The sequence below is a fragment of the Olea europaea genome, unplaced genomic scaffold, assembly GCF_002742605.1.
Source record: "Olea europaea var. sylvestris unplaced genomic scaffold, O_europaea_v1 scaffold1458, whole genome shotgun sequence".
In the NCBI taxonomy this organism is placed as follows: domain Eukaryota; kingdom Viridiplantae; phylum Streptophyta; class Magnoliopsida; order Lamiales; family Oleaceae; genus Olea; species Olea europaea.
This window is the reverse complement of record NW_019232129.1, coordinates 144,357-165,845: the sequence shown is the minus strand read 5'-3', so window position 1 is coordinate 165,845 and position 21,489 is coordinate 144,357. Positions and strand designations below refer to the sequence as shown.

Here is a 21,489-nt window from a genome sequence, read left to right as displayed (position 1 = left end):
TTTAATGCTTTTACCTCATCCAAATATTGACTAATCACTGTAAGTTACTTGTTACTCTGAAACCATTATTCAGGGAAAATCACTACATCAAGCATATTTGCACTTAGCGAACTGCTAAAAGAATCTAGGATTCGATCACTAGTAAGAATGCATACTCAGAAACAATTGCGGATATTGAATAACTAACCCATTATTAGCAATTTGGACAAAAATATTGTATTTGTTTGCATTCAATTTCTATCAAATTAATATGTCGAAAAGTTCATTGGTCAAATCTTCAAAAATAAATAAATAAATAAAATAAAATAAAAACCATATAAGTAATAGACCAAATCATTTTAGAATTTAACAGTAAAATCTAAAAAACTAAGTAAAATGTAAATAATTAATTGAGTGACCTGACTAGTAATTTGTGACAGAAATAAATTAAAAATATTGTCCGCTAAAAAGATAAGGGAGTTCGATACAAATTAGAACAAAATACACAACTACGAATAAAATATAGGAAATAATTACTGAAAAATAAAAACATTTTGGATAAAATAACCAAAAATTTAATCGAAATTCAAGATAATTACTAGTAGAAGGAAAAAAGATTTATGAATTTGAATTAAAATTTAAATTTAATTGGACGGTCAATAAATATGGTTCAACAATAATTGTTCAATACACAACCCAATTTGACAGTTTTGTATTCAAGTTACGATGATTAATGGATATTTGGATACGATTTAATTAATTAATTAGGATGAATAATTATCTATTTACAAATTGAGTTTAATTGATTATGTCTAATATGCATGTATCTTTTTAATTGGAATATGTTTAATTTTAATTGGGTTGAATAAAATTTCAATTAATTAATTTTTTATTTTTTTGGTAAATTATTTGCAAATATTGAAACCAAATCACTTCAAAACTAAATTATTGATGGATCCATGCAAATTCAAACCAACAATTTCAAAAAAGCGATTTCGATTTCAGTTTACTAGTTGATGATTTCATTATTTAGCTCTTGTTGATTGTGTCACACAATCATTTTTCTAAAATTACACGTAACTCTATAAACACAGGGTCGTCTACTTTGCAGTAGTAACATAATTGTATTATATATCGTTTGGTCATTTCATTTTTCCTCTTTAACATCATCTCGTTTTATTTTATTATTTATTTATTTATTTTTATCTGTATTTGAGTCATAATCTGATATGGGCCTTCCTTTTTCTACCTGTCAAAATTTTCTCAAATCAAATCATCAACTCTGGCGATTGAGAAATCTGCATATGGGCCTTCCCGTTTCTGTCAAAAGTTTCTCAAATTAAATCGTCAACTTTGGCGATTGAGAAATCCATACATGACGTAGGGTTCCAGTTTGACAAATATGATTCCTAGTTGTTTCGTCCTTAAAATAATTTTGCCTTGCTCTCATGTTGGCGCTGGATCATATGAAAATCCTATGGTTGTGTTGGACGAAGATTAAAATCAAGATTTTAATTGAAAGTCAATAATTAATTTCAATCCCATATTTCATAGGACCCAGAACTTTTTAACCACATATTTCATTAACTTTTTTCAAGGGAGTGTATTCAATTGAGACTTTTAATGACTTTTTGAAATTTAAAAAGTTTAGGGGTATTCAATTGAAACTTTTTGAGACTCTCTAAAAATCACGGTGTATTCAATTAAGACTTTTAAAAAATCTCTAAAAGTTATGGTGTATTCAACTAAAAAATTTTAGAAGTCTCTATGAGTCTTGGGGGATTCAAATTTTAATGACTTCTGGAGACTTTTATAAAAGTCTCTGAAATACTAACTTTTAAGCAGAAAGTACTCATATAATATTTTGATGGGGATGTTGAAGATATGAAAACATTATATATATTATTCTCCATTATATTTGTAACCCTATAAATAAGGTCATTTACTTTATGATAGTAATACAATAATAAAAGTCTATAATATACAATCTATAATATTCTAACAACAAGACTGCCCTTCACAACAACAATATGCACACAACTTTGTACAAAGCTAATTCTACCCCCACATTACCTTCAGAGTGTTTACTAATGAAGCATTTATCCTGCAGAACAGTAATGACTTCCGAACAGCATTCACGAACATCCAGTGGAGCATATCGAAGATTTACAGTGTATTTGTGAAACGAGATGCTCAACCACGAGCACATAATCGCACTCGACAACGACTTTTAGAGACGTGAAAATTACCATTTCTCGCAATCGTTTGACTGAAGTCGATAGCTAAATCCATTTACAATAGCAATAAAGCAAAGAGTGCAAGAACCAAAACAACAAAATGAATCCTCTTCAGAATGCCATCTGTCTCTTGAACATTATTACTCTCCCTATCAGGGATTTCGCCTTCGGGATCACGAAAGGGACGAGAGTATCGATGATGATATCCTTGGGTAGCACCATATTCACCAGCATTCGAAAATCCATGAACCTGGGCGTTGAAATTTGGAGAGAATGTTGGTATAAATCCAAACATCAAGTTAGAAATGTTACTTGCTCCTAGAGATGGAGCCGTTTCCGATCTCTGCCCTATCGGTCGATTAGGGATTTCAACGCCGAGAACGGGTTTTGATCTCGGGTCAGTTGGAACCTTCCCTCGACCGTACAAAGGAATCAACTTTTCCTCTCGTATTAAGGCCTTACAAACTGGGCATCCTTGTGATCGAGAGTATAGTCGTAGCCATTTATAGAGACACGGCCAACAATATAGATGACCACAGACGGTGATTATAGGATCCGTTGCTAACTCAAAGCAAATATTGCACTCGAAATCACCACCGTCATCACTGCCAATTCCCAAGGATTCTTGAGCCTCGATCGACATTTAATTCAAATCGAATTTTCCTAAAGATCACAAGAACAATGAATAATATTAGAAAGTAAAACCAGTTCATAGCTATCTCTTTAGGCCCTAAAAATAATTAATTTAACCCAATATCCAGTGTAAAATAGTTCAAATTTCAGAAATTCAGTCCCCAAATACTCAAATGTAGCTTCAAGGGAAATGTAAATTCCCAAACTTCATATTTTAACTGCAAAAAAGATTTGCTAACTACCCACTGAGACCTAAATTCCTCTAAAAAAAAAAAAAAAAAAAAATGAAATCCGAAAACACAAAAACGGGTCCTTCATAAACAAGATTCACCATATTTTCAAGTAGATAAATATCCTTTGACTTTAGAAAACGAACACAGATTAAATAATTTTGCTATTTATTTATATGTATGCAATTTTTTTATTTGATTAACTATGCATTAACTTAAATAATCGAAATCGTATATATAATTACTATATTCTCATCAAAATATATACAAAGAATATTAAAAATTGTAAATTGCTAAACATAAAACAATTCAATCAAACTCATCTGAGTTCGTTCATATGTATTCAATTGTTGTAAATAAATTAAACAAGTGTAAAGAAAAAGCCAAGATTGAAATTAGAAAGCAAGCATTTACCTTAGAGATTGAAGAAGATCAAAACGCAATTGAACGTCGAGACCCTTGTCAGTGAATATCGACAAAAATCAACATTTGGAAATGACATGGTTTTTAAAGTCAGCATTTGTAAGGAATTTTGGCATTTCTCCGCACACAGACAAAGTCTAGAGTCCAAAATGTTCAGCTTTGCTTTCAGGTCTCCATTGATTTAACTACTTAGGTCAGATCAAGGTTCATTCTAATTTAATAATAATGGTTGGGAGTTGTTGGATATATTCGACTAAGGGCATGTTTGGCAAGATTTTTACTTCTGTTTTGCCATTGCTTCTGCTTTTTGTAAAAAGCTTTTTGATAAAGCTATATTAAGTCAGCTTCATTTCAAAAAAAAAAAAAAAAAATAAAAAAAATTCTATTGAGACAAAGTACTTTCATAAAATTATTCAAATATATTCAAAGCAATTTTTTAATTTCAAAAGTCACTTTTGACTTTTTAAAAGTCTTGTCAAATGGATCCTAAGTGCTTCTTTGGCATTAAGGTCAAAATTAACAATTAAATTTAATCATGTATTTCATGGAACCTACATTTTTATCGACTTTTTAGCCATACTTTTAATCAACTTTTATCAAAATTTAGGGCATATTCAATAGTGATTATGAGAATTGATTTTTTGACCATTAGAGAGAAAAATGGATCTTACCTGTTAGTGAAGAAGTAAAAAATAATGGCTGGAATAGTGAAATAACAATCAAAAATTAAATTTTTGGGGTGAAAAATTGCTACCAAACGAGGGCTATTTTTTTGAAATCATAAACCTTATAAAAGAACCCATAAATCGTACTAAAAGGTATTGCATATAAATTAAAAACTCGAGTGGAACATTTTAAAAGTGAAAATGAGAGTGAATTGATGTTATGTATGCCTATATATGTTTTAGGTCCAATTTTTCCAAAACACATTTTTTTTTTTTAATAAAACACATTTTCAACTAGACATTCTTGCATATAATTTTATATGTAGATTCAAAATTTTTCCTTATTTTTTAACTACATATTCTTATAAAATTCACTATTTCAAATCTCATTTTCCTCCAAAAATGAGGCTCAAGCATGGCCAATGATATAATTTATTTATTTTTTTGAGTCTATTTCAAATAATTTAATTTAGTTTATTTTATCGAAAATACAGTGAAGAAAATTGTTCTTAAACTTAAAAATACTTGTTGCTTGGTTTTCGGTTTCCACATGTTTGACTAATTTTAAATGAATTTAAGTAAAATCCAATTTTTAGAAACTCAAATTTATACATATTTAAGAACGAAGAAAAAGAATGAAAGCTTTACAAAGATTAAGGTATGATGTTAGACTTTGTGAGTTTTCAAACAGGCTAAAGTACTCGTGTTTACACACACAAAAAACAACTTTGACACACAAGATGGTAGGTAAGAAATATTTTAATAATGTTTGGATTTTAGTAAATTTTGATAAAATAAATTTAATAATCGAAGAATTAGTCTCAATTTTTAATAATATGTTTAATCTTTTGGAGACCACACTATTCACGTAATAATAATCTATTTATCAAGTAAATGAAGTCAATTAACTCGTAATAACTACATTGTGAAAAGGCTAAAACTTCAATTAAAATGCAATATATCATTCTTCCTCATATAAATGCAATCTTGAAGTGAAATTGAGTTTTGACATTCTTCCCCACTTGATTTTTCTTCCTCTTCCTTTTTTTTTTTTATTTTATCTACTCTCCTTTTTTCTTCTTTGTATGTCTCTCCTTAGTCTCTAAAATCTCACCCAACCTCCCCTCCTTTACTGTCAAAGAAAAATTGTATTTAAAGGATGAGTAATTACGTGTTCAACTAAATATAAGAAATTATGATTAATTTAGTTGGACCTATGATATGCTAATACTTAGAATGACGTTCAACACTAATGCTACGCATTTGCTTTGCTTGTCCATGTGGGTGTTCCATTTCTCTCAACTCCATTTCATGCGCTCTCTCGACATGATTCTTTCTTGCTTCAACTCCTTTGTTTTCTTGTCAATTTCATTAATACAAGTCATTTTTAGAGCTTCTGTCTTAAAAAATGAAATGAAAATGAAATCAATAATAATAGAATTCAAAACACAAAACGAACTTGAAAAGCATTCGTTAAGAGGTTCTCACACTTCATTCACCATGGAAATGGGATTTTCGATGAAGTAATTATATGCCCAGCCAAGTACCAGGCCATCGCTGATCACCTCTCTTTTTACTTACCATCACGTGCCTTTGTCATTTTCGGTTTTGCTATATGGATATAATAGTTTACATATACATGATGTGGTGATGTATGATTAAATTTGAATATCTTCAATCAAATTTAAAAAATAAAATTCTCTATTGTCTTTTTGACTCCTTGTCTGTATATAAACAATTATGTAACTTTATTATGTACAAGTAGAATTATTTTGTTGTTTTTGTGTTAAATAGGCCTTCAAAAGAAAAATGTCATGAGGGGTAACGTCCATTAGGTAAGGCTTCTGCTTCTGCTTTTACTTTTGTTTTTTATTTTGCTTCTACTTAAGCCTACTTCCTAAAAACATTTCTAATAAACAACGTAATTTTAGAAATTTATCCAAATACGTTCAAAAGAATTCTTAATCTCAGATTTAATTTTTGACTTTTCAAAAGTCATGCTAAATGAATCCTAAATTTTTATTGATCCTCTAACAATTATTCTAGTTACATCTATTGAATCATTTCTACACGTTAATCTTTTCCTTTTTCAAATGCCCTTTTGTCCTCCCACTTCCATCAATTTCTTCAACAACCAGTTTTCTTTGATAAGGAAAGAAAATACAAAGATTAATTTGTTTGTTTATACAAGCAAAGGGTACTGCATTAATGCACACTAACGAATATCTAAAACAATCACTCATTTTTTATGGTTAATGTCTATTTGTCTTCAACTATGCGTACACACCTGCCCTACATTAATGGCGGCGATATGCCTCTGGGTTATTTGTTTTGAAATCAAGAAAATGACATTATTTTTCTTGAAATACCTCCACAACTTTTCTTCCAACGTCCAGTTTGCTGTGGGCCTAACTTGAAAACTCCATTTCAATGAGTTGTGCGGACCTAAATTCCACTCCTCACCGATCATTTTTTCTGTCCTTTTTTAAGGTTAGGTGACACGAATAAAACATGTGAAAATTAAGAGTAATGTTATTTATAGTTGGGGGCGAATCTAGAAATTTTTGGTGCACAAGCTAAAATTTAAAAGTAAATATAATTCATTAAATCAAAAAGGCAACAAAAATAATTCATTAAGCCGATTGGCCGACTAGGCAACGACAACAATCATTAAACCGACAAAGCAATATGTCAACAAAAGTTATTAAGCTAACAATGCAACATTTTCACAATAATTAATTAACTAATTGACCAACAAGACAAGTAGGCAACAATTTCAATATTTTGCCGACAAGGACACAAGTAGGGAGACGACGACATTTACTTACTAGGGAGTATATTTAAACTTTTGTAGTTTCCCTTTCCTACATGTCTGGGGGGTCTATATTTGTGCCGTGAAATATTTACCGCATTTTGAAATTTAAAAATAATTCAATTAAGCCTGATGATGTAGAAGAATTCTGCATTACAATTTAGAATAAACTTTTACTCCACAATCTAATTAAGGCGAAAAGCTGTTGTCAAAATTAATATCAATTGAATTCTCAAATCAGAAAATTTTAAAAATGCTCAAGTACTAAAAAAATAAAATAAAAATCATCAGGCCATTTCAACAAACTGCAAACTGCAAACAAAAAAAACTTGAATTTTTCAAAAACTCATACTCAATAATCAATATTAAATTATTAATGAAAAATATATATAAAAGATGGTCCAAGTAATAAAATCTAAGAAACTAAAGTTACTAAACTTTGAATTTTGAAACCGAAAATACTTACCAGTTGTCCAGTTCAAAAGCCATTGTGAAGTAAAACAATTTTTATGAGATGAAATATTTGATTTGGGTAATGGGTTTCTTAATTTTGTAGAAATTTTATGGAGGGATTGAAAATTTGGAAGTTTTAAGATTTGGGTGCTGAGTAACGGCTTGGAGAGCGGAGAGGAATCGCCGTCTTCTATTTGTTGTGGTCTCAGGTATGTCAAAAGAAAGAAAATTGGATTAAAATTAGGTTTGGGTTTAAATGGGTAATATATTGGGCCAAAAATTAGAGTTGGTCCATTTACAAACACATTTTTTTTTTTGGAATTAGGCTTACTTAATTTTCCTTTTCTGGTTTGACACGAGCTACTCAATTAGTTTTAAATAGGCTCAACTAAAAAAGAAAAAAAAAGGAAAAAGAAAAAAGAAATGGAAATGGTGGACTAATGGATCTGGGTTGTAGCCCCAGCCCAAGCCTAGATCCACCCCTGTTTGTAGTAGTAGTCATCCTATATTACATCATGTTATTTGAGACATTAATTTGTTGTTTGTGACTGCACAATTACAATAAACTATTAAGTGGCAAGATGCCACTCATGTAACCTTTGCAGCCGTTGACTCTAAATATCATTACTAGAAAAATAAAGTGTAACTTTGATATATTGAGTGAATAAATTATAGATAATTAAAGAGAATGACGTACAAAATATTAAGTTGCCTTGTCTTATGATAGTTTTATATAACCAATGAACCAACATGTAACAATATTAAGCAAGATTGAAGAAAGCAAAATAAACAATATTTGACACTTATCATGTCAAATTTTATTTAATTGATTGTATCACATACAGTGGCTAATTCAGGAATGTTCGTTTATCGTTGACTGTAATGACCGCAACAACGAGATGCCAAAATGGATATTGCCATTGTGGATGAAACAAACTAACACATCATTGATTTATTCGTCAACTCATTTCAGTAAACGACACAAGGGAGGCAAATGAAATGACCAGTCTGAAAAAGAACGGGTGATCAAATTGAATTAAGAGCCCAAATTCATACACCAACAAGATGTTTTACTCAAATATATGGACTATATAAAATAATTATATACACGATTTAGGAAGAGTAATACATGAGCTGTGTATTAATTATTTATAACGTGTCAAACGCGTCCTTAGTTAAAATCAACGTGTCTTAAAATGGGCAGAATCATTCACAATCTAGCCAACTTGAAATGCCTATTTAGCCAATTAATTAATGGATGCAAAGAATCTGGGTTCACACTAATTTTTATAAATATTTTCCAACTTTATTTTTCTATATTTTCCCCCAAAAACGTGCTTTATTGCTTGGAAAGAGGACATAATGCGGACAAATCATTACCCTATACTTTCTATTGATATATTCAACTGATGGTCACGACCAAAAATAAAGCACGTTGATCCTTATACCATACGATCCTCAATTCCTCACGATAAAACTCAAATATATTTTATAATATTTTCAGTTCAATCCAAAAAATAATTTACAACTCATAGAACTTCCTATAAATTCTATACTATTAGTATCAAGGATGCAAATATACTGCTAGTTACAGAAATTATTCACACTTCGAGGCTTGATTCAATATGCTTGTAGAATGTTATCTCTAATTTAACTTCCAAGGAATTCTTGATCCTCATTCTTGAATTTCATTTGTATATTTATGTTGTCAAATTTGACTTTGACTTCATCTTTAATAATTAAATTATATATTTAATTTAATCAAAATTTGTTCCACATTTGCTGTTGAACAAAAACAATCATATTGATGCGAACCCCGCAACAACGACGACTACGAAACCCACAACTAGATTGATGCAGAACCCAAGAATGCCAATTGATAACCCGATTTTGGAGTTGAACCCAACAAAGTGAAACAAGAAATCCAAAGATAACAAAGATACGAAGAACCCCTTGTTTACAAATTGAAGAACCCAGAATCCGATGTTGAACGCCACAAGAATTTCTCCTTGATAAGTTTGAATAATTGCTCAACGGAAGAACAATTGGAAGAAAGCGAAAAAACCTATCTTTTAATTAAATAATATGTCAAAAGTCTTTACAAAATATTGAAGAGGTTCTATTTTATGAGAACCCATTAAAAACCTAGAAAAGTCGTGCATAATGTTTTAATTAAGGTAAAAGATCTCAAAAGATGGAATCCTGCCGAAAAAATGAAAAATATCATGAAAATTAAAGATTCCCTATAATACTACGTCACTTGAGTGACGTCGAGCGACGCATTTGCCGCTCAAACGAAACCCTAGTGAAAAGCGAGTGAAAATGATTCTACTTTTCTCGCTTAAGCGAGTCCCAGCGAAGAGCGAGCGAAATCTTGGCACGTTGTCAACTTCGTTCTAGATTTGAATTAAGTTCAACCACTTGGATCCGGTTCCCAAGCTCAATCCCGAGCTAAACACCAAACTTGTTCCTTTTTGCTCCAAGACCAATGTTTCTTCAATTGTTGATTGAACCAGCATTCCCATTGCTTGATTGACCTTATTCGCCTCAACCGAGTCGTCGGGACAGCTCCGACTATCAACAGATCTCTGCTCGGACTTGAATTCTCGACCTTCGGATCCTGGTGTAGACAAAAAAAAATAAAAATAAAAAAATGGATTGGGTCGATTTAAATCATTAGCCTAATTAAATTAAAGTCTACTGAAATCCATAAAACCCAAGGGCCCACACCAAATTTTAAATAAGTAAACAAACAAATAAAATAAACAAACAAATAAATAAAACCATAATTACTCAATTATCTCTTTTAATTAAATATACTTGAACAATTTTCAAAATTAGCATGAATTCTCTCCTATAAATAGGACCAATGGTCCATAAAAGAGGAAGAAGAGAAGAAGCTTGCAAGAAGAAACAAAAGCAGAGAAGGTAACCACGAAGTGCTGAAGAAATTCCAAGGCCAGAGGAAGGGAAGAAATTCTCTCAAATCTAAACTCAGTGAACCCCAAGAAGATCAAAATTTTCTTCGAATCAAACAGGTTCACGTAAAGTCCAAGAAGATCAAAGTCTTCTTCAAATCAAATTAAATTCAAATCCAAATCCAAGCCTCAAGATTCAAGTTTCGAACAAATCAAGTCTTGACAAATCAAATTTTCATCAAATTCTCGAAGACTAGGATTCAAGTCACGTGGCCCCTCGTTTTCAAATATTCAGATCATTAATCAGAGAATTTTTGCAATTTTGCAATTAAGGAAGGACAATGTCACTTGTATTTATCAAAATACAATTTGTAACGATTTTTGTATTTTAATATACGAACTTTCATTGTACAAATTTCTTGACACGCTCGGTGGGACCTTCTTGTCCTCTCATCTTCTGATCTCAAAATCTTCATGTTTCAACTACTACATCAGCAATGGCAGGGGAAAAGGTGAAACAAACTATGACTCATCTTGAAGAGACACTTGCTGAACTCTTCCATGCGACCAGGGCCCAAATAAAAATTGGGAAAACTCAACTGGTCACATCACTGAAGAAGTTCTCCAACAAAGGCAAAATGAAAATTGCCTTCAAGAAGCCAAACTCTCATTCAATAGAAAAGACCATGCGTTCACCGAAAAGTTCTCGTTTGGGCTCCATCTCCAGTGGCAGATCCTTGTCCGGATCCCCTCATGCCACTTCTCAGCAAAAGTGGGAAGATGATGCCTCTTCTAAAGAATCACTTGAGCCAGTGATGATCATAGAAGCGGTATCGGGTTTAGATGACCGAATTCAACAAATGGCCTTAGCCATTGAAATACTGACAAAGTCGTTAGAAGACAAAGATGCACAAATTGTTGCACTCATATACGGGCTAGAGTCGTAAAATTTACCGACTAAAGAAGATCAGAAAAATTCAGGATCTTCTAAGGTCAAAGAGTTAGAAGTCCAAAAGCGCCAACAAAAGCAAGATATGCATGATCAGACTGTTGTTCGAAACGTGTTGCATGACACCACTCAACTTTCTGTTGGCTCTCTCTTCATCCAACAACTTCAACATATGATTGCAGACACCATTCATGCCCAGTATGGTGGTTCATTGCAATCTTCACTGGTGTATGTTAAGCCCTATAGTCGTCGAATTAATTAAATAAAGATGCCACTCAATTATCAACATCCAAAATTTCAGTGTTTTGATGAAAAGGGCAATCCAAAGCAACATGTTGCCCATTTTATTGAGATGTGTAAAAATGCAGGTAGTTACAATGACACTATGGTGAAACAGTTCATACGCTCTCTCAAAGGTTCTGCATTTGAATGGTACACGGATTTACCGACAGGGTCAATTGATAGTTGGGATCAGTTCGAGCGAGAGTTCTTAACACGCTTCTACAGCACCCGACGAACTGTCAGCCTTCCAGAACTTGCTCGAACAAAGCAGAGCAACGAAGAACCTGTTGTGGAGTACATTGAACGCCAGAGGAATCTCGTGCTTAATTGTAAAGAATGAATAAGCGAAGCATCTTCCATCGACATGTGTGTGCAAGGCATGCATTGGGGATTACTCTATAATCTTCAAGCAAAGATGCCTCATTCATTCGAAGAATTAGTGACACGTGCTCATGACTTGGAGCTCCAAATTGCAAGGCATGGGAGTTACTTACCAAGTGATCCACGTGATAAGAAAGATCCTAAGAAGGAGATAAGGAAGGATGCCAAGGCAAGTAAGTCCAAAGAAGCTACAGCGATTTCTACTGCTCCTGCAAAGATAGCATTCTAGGGGTTGAGCTCGAACCCAAAACCGAAGCCAGAGTTCAGACCTAACAAAGAACAAGTCCAAAGCAGAGGTCATGTGACTCTAAAGGAACTTGAAGGAAAGGAGTACTCATTCTCAGATTCAGAAGTTTTTGGAATTCTGGACCAGCTCCTTAAACAGAAAATAATCGACCTTCTAGTACCAAAAAGACCCGAGGAAGCTGGTAAGATTGATTATCCTAAATACTGTAAATTTCACAGGATCATTAGCCATCCAGTGGAAAAATGCTTTGTTTTGAAAGATCTTATTGTTTGCTTGGACAAAGAAAATAAGATCAAACTTGAAACCGAAGAGAATCCAACAGCCTCCTACTCGATGGTTTCATTTGGATCATTTGATCCAATTCCCATTCCAAGAAAGAAACCAACATTCTCTGATGTACACAATGCCTATAAATCCTTAGTTTAGGAGTTTGGACCTTAACTTCCAGAAGGATCCATCCTAGTGAAGTTTGAGGTAGACGGAGAAATCGCTATCAATTACGTCTATTCAGGGATGGAGACCAAATGCACCCAATCGTCCAACCTTTTATGATATTCTGACAGGTGACTTGGATGTTTGAGATTCTTACTCAGAATCTGAAGACGCGATCAATGACGGCTAGTCCACCTTCATAAAGAAGAAAAAGAAATACCGAATGTCAAACAGAATAGGTAAAATATTACCTTCTACACCTCTTACAGGAACAGAGTTGGAGGGATTGGGTATAAGAATTCAACCTAATAAAGAGAAAACATTAGAAGAAGATCAGGGGGCATGGACCCTTGTGAAAAGACGTAGTCGAAAGGCTCCACAACTCTCAAGTTCTAATGTTTGTGACAATAAATAAGACCAAAGAACAACCGAAGAAGGTCTAAAGCCAAATCAAGAGGATTCACTAAATCGATGGGAGTTGAAGCTACCTCACACATTCCTCCCAGATTGCCAACCTTGGGTGATTATTTTCCCAAGGGTTTCTTTGATAAAGAATATTTCACCTCCAATGTAATCAATGTAGAGGAGAAAAATGAAATGAATAACATATCAAGGCAGACTTCAAAACAGAAGAAAACTATCTCATGACTCAATAATATTCTTATCAATATGAGTCTAGCAGAGACTCTTAGTCTTCCTTTCAATGATCGAATGGCTTTGGTAGCAACTTTAATCGATCCGGAAGAATACGAAGGCAAAGTTATAGAACATATTGGATCCACAACTCCTCAAGATTGTATGGCCGCCATAATATTCGACGATGAAGATTTACAACTAGATTTTCGTCCATATAATAGACCACTGTATGTCAGTGATTATATTGGAGGATATAAGATAAATCACATAATGATAGACTGTGGATCTACTGTGAATATTATGCTTGTCAAAATAATGAAAAAGGTTGGAATTAATGTTGGTGATCTGTCTAGAAGCAAAATCACGATTCAAGGGTTCAATCAGAAAAGTCAGCGAACCATTGGTATGATTTGCCCAAAGCTGCAAATAGGAGAGTTAATCTCCTCAGCTCTCTTCCATGTTATTGATGCTAAATCATCATACGAGTTACTCCTTGGATGTGTTTGGCTACATAAAACTGGAGTGGTACCTTCCACTTGGTACCAATACTTCAAATATAGCCGAGATGGAGAAGTTAAATATGTGGTAGCTAAGTCTAAACCATTCCTTAAAGAAGAATCCCATTTTGCTGACGCCAAATTTTACATGGAAGATGAAGAGTACAATTCTGCAGGATTGACCGTGTCTGGATTCAAAATCAAAGAAGATGCAAGCGATCATGATATGTCTAGTGCTGCTCAATTTCATCAACTTATCAAGGGCAAGTCAAAATTTACATCTGAAGGATTCTCTAGAGGCAAAAACCCTCAAATAGAATCAATCGATGTTAAGGTATTGAGAAAAGAGTTAACTCTTCCAATACCTAGTATTCCAAAATTGCTTCTGCCCTATCAACTCATGGCGGTCCTAGAAGAACATAAACCTATATCAGAAGTTTTGACATTCGTTCTAGACATATCAACGCTTTGTATTTCCAGCTCGTCCAAACAAGAAGGAGTTGTTGAATCAAAACAAACTTTCAAAGGATGTTACAATCCTCAAGTTAAAAGGTTGTTTGAAAATGTCAGGTTTGGAAAAGGAGAGCCTCGTAAATTAGGTGATCTTGATGCTGTCTTTTCAGGTGGGCGTGTCCCTTTTAATTCTGATGGAGCCTGATGTCTCGACCCAGGTATGGTTTGGGATATGATCCTAATCCACCGAGGAAGATTAAGGTCAAGAAAGTTTTCTCAAACCTCATGGTTCAAATTTATGAAGTTGCAAAAGAGAAATCAGAACAATCGAGATCTTCAGTGTTCGATTGATTTGAAAATGAGAATGCCAAAGTTTCGGTGTTTAAAAGGTTAAAAGGAGAACCCTCTCCAGTGGTCAATGTAAAAGGTAAAGTTTCTGTCTTTTAAAGATTAAATGAAGATTCTTCTTCTTCTTCTACCCAAATTAATAGGAATGCACAAGCACCCCAAATGTCATCCTAAAGACAATCTACATTTTCTCAACTTGGAATTAAAACTTTCGATCCAAAGCCAAAACGACAACGGTTAAGAAGAAGACGAAGACATCAAAAAGTTCACTCATCTCTACAAGTTAATGAAGATAAAGAAGAAGTCTCTGTCAATCATATAGCCATTGAAGAAGCTCCTGACTCAGACTTTGGGTCTAAAAGTTCTGTCGCAATAGATGAACTTGAACCAGCCCCTCCTACCTTTGAAGAGGGGGGACAAGCTACTGTGGATGATTTGAAAAAAATTGAACTTGGGGACCGAAGAAGACCCGTGACCAGTATTTGTAAGTGCCCTTCTCAATCAAGAAGATGAATTCAAGTACATTAATTTGCTTCAGGAATATAAAGACGTGTTTGCATGGTCTTATAAGGAAATGCCGGGGTTGGATCCTAAGGTTGTAGTGCATCACCTTACAGTAAGACATGGAGTTCGACCGATCAAGCAACCCCAAAGCTGATTTCGACCAGAACTAATCCCTCAAATAGAAGTGGAAGTCAACAAACTTATTGAAGCTGGATTCATATGTGAAGTGAAATACCTAACATGGATCGGGAACATTGTTCCTGTAAAAAAGAAGAATGTCCAATTAAGAATTTGTGTTGACTTTCGGGATTTGAATCAAGCATGTCCAAAAGATGATTTTTCACTTTCGATAACAGAGTTGATGGTGGATGTAACTACCGGATATGAAGTCTTATCTTTCATGGAAGAATTTTTCGGATACAACCAGATACGGATGAATCCAAAAGACGAAGAGATCACATCATTTTGTACCCCTAAAGACATATATTGTTACAAAGTTTTGCCTTTTGGATTAAAAAATACGGGGGCAACCTACCAGCGGGCAATGCAAAAGATTTTTAATGACATGTTTCATAAGATCGTGGAATGTTATGTAGATGATCTTGTTGTTAAAACAACGAGACATGGTGATCATTTACAAGATTTACATGATGTTTTCAAAAGACTTCGAAGACATCAACTGAAGATGAATCCATTGAAATGTGCATTTGGCGTCACCTCTTGAAAATTTCTCGACTTCGTTGTTCGACATTAAGGCATTGAAATAGATCAATCCAAAATTAATGCCATAATCAACATGCCAGAGCCAAGAAATGTACGTGAGTTGAAAAGTTTTCAAGGAAACTTGCATACATTCGAAGATTTATCTCTAACCTGGCCGGACGATGTCATCCATTCAACAAATTAGTGAAGAAAGATGTACCATTTGAGTTGGACGATGGTTGTCAAAATGTTTTCCAAAGTATTAAGCAACATCTGTCTCATCCACCGGTACTCACAGCTTCAATCCCAGGGAAGCCACTAACTCTTTATGTTGCAGCAAAAGAATATTCTCTAGGAGCACTTCTTGTCCAAGTCAATAATGAAGGAAAAGAAAATGCATTCTATTACTTAAGCCAGACATTGGTAAGCACTGAAATGAAGTATTTACCTATCGAAAAAATATGCCTCGCGTTAATCTTTGCTGCTAAAAACTTGAGACATTATATGCTATCACACACAATCAATCTTGTTTCAAAGATTTACCTATTGAAGTACATAATGTCCAGGCCAATTCTCTCTGGAAGGATTGGAAAATGGGCACTATTATTGTTTGAGTTCGATATCAAATTCATTCCACAAAAGACATTAAAGGACAAACTTTGGCAGATTTCCTTGCTGACCACCCAGTTTCAGTGGAATGGGAACTTCAAGAAGACCTTCCTGATGAAGAAGTTATAATTATTGAAGTCATATCATCATGGAGGTTATACTTCAACGGGGTAGCCCAAAGCTATGGTACTGGAGCAGGAGTAGTCTTTGTCACTCCACATGATCTTGTCATGCCCCACTCTTTTGCCTTAATAGAGAAATGTTCAAACAACGTGGCGGAATATCAAGCCCTTATCCTTGGCTCAAAAGCAGTGTTAGATATGGATATCCACCAGCTGGAAGTCTTTAGAGATTCAAAATTGATAATCAACCAACTTTTAGCTGAGTGTAAATTTCGTAATTCAGACTTGAAGCCATATCATGAATATGCATCAATGCTTATGAGACGATTTGATTCAGTAAAAATCAAATTTGTCCCAAGAAGTGAAAATAGGGAAGCTAATGCCTTGGCTAATTTGGCTGCAGTTTTAGCCAGGTCAGATGGAGACTTATATCCCTCCATATCAATTGCTCAAAGATAGGTGCTTTCGTCATTGCTACCTAGTAATTTGGAAGAAAATAATAGTGTCAAGGTAGTCGAAGATGAGGAAAGAGAAGATTGGAGACAGCCAATAATCGATTTCCTTCAACATAAAAAACTACCAGATAATCCACGGTGAAAAACTAAAATCAAGAGGCGTGCCTCTCGCTTCATCTTTTACAAGGGAACACTTTATCGACGATCATTTGATGGAGTTTTCCTTCGATGCCTAAGTAATGATGAAGCAACACAGGTCGTGGAAGAAGCTCACTCTGGAATTTGTAATGCCATCAGTCTGGACCCAAACTCCATTTTCGAATAAAGTGGATGGGGTATTACTAGCCAACTATGGTACAAGACTTCATGGATTATGCAACAAAATGTGAAGCTTGCCAAATCCATGCGAATTTCATACATCAACCTCTGGAACCATTATATCTGACAGTAGCTTCATGGCCATTTAATGCGTGGGGTCTTGATGTAATTGGACCTATAACTCCAAAGTCTTCAGCAGGGCATGCATACATCCTCGTCGGGATTGACCACTTCTTTAAGTGGGTCGAAGTTGTACCATTGAAGGAAGTAAAGAAGCAAAATGTCGCAGATTTCATTTTCATCCAAATCATTTATCGATATGGTGTCCCGTGGCATATCATAACTGATAATGGCAAACCATTCTACAATAGCCACTTAAACAATTTATGTGTAAAATTTGGGTTCAAATAGTACAACTCATCCATGTACAATGTGGCAGCTAACGGATTGGCAGAGATGTTCAATAAAACACTATGTAGTCTGCTAAAAAAGGTTGTCTCCAAATAAAAAAGAGATTGGCATGAGAAAATCGGTGAAATCTTATGGGCTTATCAAACTACTTATTGGACTCCAACACAAGCCACTCCTTACGCCTTTGTATATGGGGTGGAAACTGTACTTCCTCTGGAGTGTCAAATCCTATCACTTCGAATTGCCATCCAAGAGGTTTGACAACTGAAAAAAGTGCCCATCTTCGATTGGAAGAGCTAGAAGCTTTGGATGAGAAGAGGTTAGAAGCAAAAAAGCACCTGAAGTGCTATCAAGCTCGAATGGCGAAGTCCTTCAATAAGAAGGTGTGACTAAGATCGTTTCAAGTAGGAGATTTGGTACTTTTCGTGCATAGGCCGATCATAATCACAAGAAAAATAGAGGGCAAGTTCCAGACTAAATGGTATGGTCTATTTCTTGTTACTCACGCATTCACTAACGGAGCGTACAAGATCATCGTCAAAGATGGACTGCAAATTAGACTTATCAACGGAAAACTTTGAAAGTGTTTTTATGCGTGAAGTTTTTTTCTTTTAAATTTTTCATTGTAAAATAAAAAAGAATTGTGTTCTTGTAATGAACTACGTTGGACTTGATCTCGTTTGGATACGTAGGCAGCTTGAATAAATTATAAATTCAAATTCAGTCACAACTAATAAATTTATTCAATTTGTTTACCACTCGCTGTAGTAAAAAGAAACACGAGAAACATGAAAAAAAAAGTTCATCGAAATAAAAATATCAAGTGAAAATTCATACAATATGGTCTAAAAGAAAAGAGATCAGAAATTCTTGACTTCATCAGGATCACTCGTAGGAAACTATCTTCAAGGGTCTTCCTTTTCTGGTCAATGGATGTTATGCTAGTGACATCTCTTGTCTGTGATTCTTCTAAAAATGCCTTCTCAGTTCTAAGCATACTCGTCCGTTCCTGCTGAATTTGAAGTTCATGACGGAGTTTATCTAACTCAAAAGTTAGTTGACTAATTTTGCCTTCCAACAAAGAACGCGTGGAATCCGTTACTTCCAGCTGAATGTTCAAAAGTTTCGACTGCTCAATCTTCTCCTCAACTGTTGGACAATTCAAGTGTTGCTTTTTTTTAGATAAGTAAGAGTCAACTTTTTTTAGAAACACATCCATGCGCTTCATCAAAGGCCCTGGGTCTATGTGAAATGAGTTGGTAATCATGTTTTGAAGAATTAAGTTATTTTCATCCCACCAAGATCGAATATTTGAGAATCCATACTTCAAAAAATCCTTAAAACACTTTTGAAGGTAATTAGTCATGGCTTCTTCCAGAGCAGCTTTTAGATAAGGAGACTTTTGGGTAATTCCAGGTGGAGGACTCGACATGAAAGAATAGATTGGTGTAGTCCGATGATTATTTGTTTGTAAAGGTGGAATACTAACTAAAGCCAACGAAGATAGAACGACAAAGACTCCTTGATTGGTGTGTTCGGGAGGCTAATGTTAATGTGAGAAGCTCCAACTTCACCTTTTGAAAGGCTCGGAATAGCTTGAAGTGGCCTCGATTCTATCGATCGTTTGATTTTGTATAATCGAGAAAGAAGAGCCTAAAATTGAAGATTCTGACAGAAATCAAATACAAGCAGTACGATAAAAAAAAAGAACTATACCTGATCTCTAGAACTTTCATTTTCTAGAGTTAAAGTCTTTCTCGGTGCTTGTGATGCTCGATCTTGAGGACTACTATAATTTGGAATCAAAATTGCTTCTGGGCACCTTATCAGTAGGCTCAGAGGTGGCAGCAATCTTTGCCGAGAAAATTATAATTTTGATTCCCTTAATACTTCTTTCATTTTGCTGGTTTGGATCCCTCCTTTGGGAAGCCTTTTCAGGAGCAACATTTGGAGGGTTTAACCCTCTAGCTAAAACCCTGTTCAGAGTTGGGCCAAGAACAAAGTTACGGCTCTCACTAGGAAATAAGACTTGCTCCTAGACCCTAGTCAAGAGTGGTAACACTTCACTATTCCACCAAGCCGGTATTCAATATCAATATTTTGATAAATATCCCTTACATACTATGGAATATGAAATACAGACCCACTTTTCGTCCAAGTCAAGGACAACCAAACCCGATACATGTCACCTACACTGGGGATAATATTCAACTTTCTTGGTGAACCGGAAAGTTTCTATCTAAAGCCAAACTGTCTCGCAAACCTGTGAGGATTATACACCTTGAGAATGAAAGGTGAATTTCCTTGACAATAAGAAACAAATCCTGATCGAATACTAATCATGAATTTTGAAGTATTTGCAGACCTCGGTTGGTCATCCACACATACATCAGAATGAGATGATGAGGGTAATGGATTCTAGCAAAATCATTGGTCTTCGTCGCTCCACTAATAAATTCCCGACAATCAACAACATTTTTTTCCCAAGACTGAAAAGCATTCAGAGTGCTAGCATATCTTCAAATTATAGAGTGAGATAACTCTTGTCCACATGAGCATAAATGCCTTGGATAAAATAAGTTGCCGCCCAAGCATAAAGAAAATATCCAGGAAATGAATGTGAAATTGAGCCAAGGTTTGGGCTTGTCTGATAGTTAAGTGTTCGTGTAAGTCCACTATAAATGCTCGCCGATATGGGTGGGACCAAGCTATAAGTTTATCTGCTTGCCATCTTAGAAAATGCTTTAAAAGTCCTAGCTCTTATACTTTCATCCCCAAATGGAAGAACGAAGCGACAAAGCCATAGGGTGAGATAGGCTGCTATCTCTAATTCCTCTTTTTCTTTCACAGACAGAGATACTGGCAAATTGTTCCAATGACGTCAATCCCTACGAGTAATGTCTCTCGACTTGTCTGCCACCACGGGCCTTCGTATTTCCTTGGATGCTCTTTGATGATGCCTCTTGAATGGATTTAAATTCGTAGCATTCTTATAATTTTTGTGTTGTCGAGGATTCTGGATACAACCATTCTCGTGAAATCAAAAATTAATCCATTGTTCATGAGTAATCCTGTCAGATTCATTTGCATGGACAATCAATGCGAAAATATTAAAAAGGTATAGACAAGATTTGGGAAGATGATCCGTTGACTCTGAAAGGCTTGGGACTACTTCTTTATAGTAATGACCTATGATCGAAAGTGATATGATCTAGGAGTCGAGCCTGGCGAAGGCAAGTGCAAGACGAAACCCGTTGATAGTTGATGGCGGACCAATGACGTGATCAAGGGCAAAGCAAGTGAAACAAGCGATGGGATTGCTCGTTCAAGAAACCATTGATGGAACCATGTTCGGGACTCAAAATGGAGCAACTTTCATGTTCGGGTCGAAGGCCGAATCAACTTGGATCAATTTGTTATCAAGCGACGAAACCGGAGGTTGAAAACAAGCCTGTGCGGCCGCACAGGCAACACCATGCGACCACACGGTGGCATACCGAAAATAAAAATTGCATTTCTTATTGAACAATGCGACCGCATAGAAATACACCATGCGGCCGCACAAGCCCAAAAAATTGGCTAATTTTCTAATTTTGGCCGAATTTCCTAGTTTCGATAGAATTCTTATGAAATCAAATTATTACCATAATTTGATGGATTTTGGATGTTTTTACTCATTAGTATAAATAGGAGAATACTTTTCATTGTAAAGACTTTTGACTTTTGCTTAATATTATAGAGAGAGAATTGTTCTTTCAATTTTTTGTTCTTCTTAAACAATTTTGGAACTTAT

General features: G+C 34.7%; 1 protein-coding gene across 1 annotated transcript; it reads right to left on the bottom strand.

Annotated features, from left to right (window-relative positions):
* Positions 1 to 2,062: 2,062 nt before the first annotated feature.
* On the bottom strand, positions 2,063 to 3,682 carry LOC111376134 (E3 ubiquitin-protein ligase RNF185-like). The gene is made up of 2 exons (XM_022999062.1): positions 3,494 to 3,682; positions 2,063 to 2,879 (listed from the first exon to the last, which is right to left on the bottom strand). The coding sequence occupies exon 2, from the start codon at positions 2,857 to 2,859 to the stop codon at positions 2,272 to 2,274; it is 588 nt and encodes a 195-aa protein (XP_022854830.1). The 5' UTR covers positions 2,860 to 2,879; positions 3,494 to 3,682; the 3' UTR covers positions 2,063 to 2,271.
* Positions 3,683 to 21,489: the final 17,807 nt, after the last annotated feature.

Coding starts and splice junctions, on each gene's coding strand:
- LOC111376134 (XM_022999062.1), bottom strand. CDS start 2,859: ATGTCGATCGAGGCTCAAGAATCCTTGGGAATTGGCAGTGATGACGGT.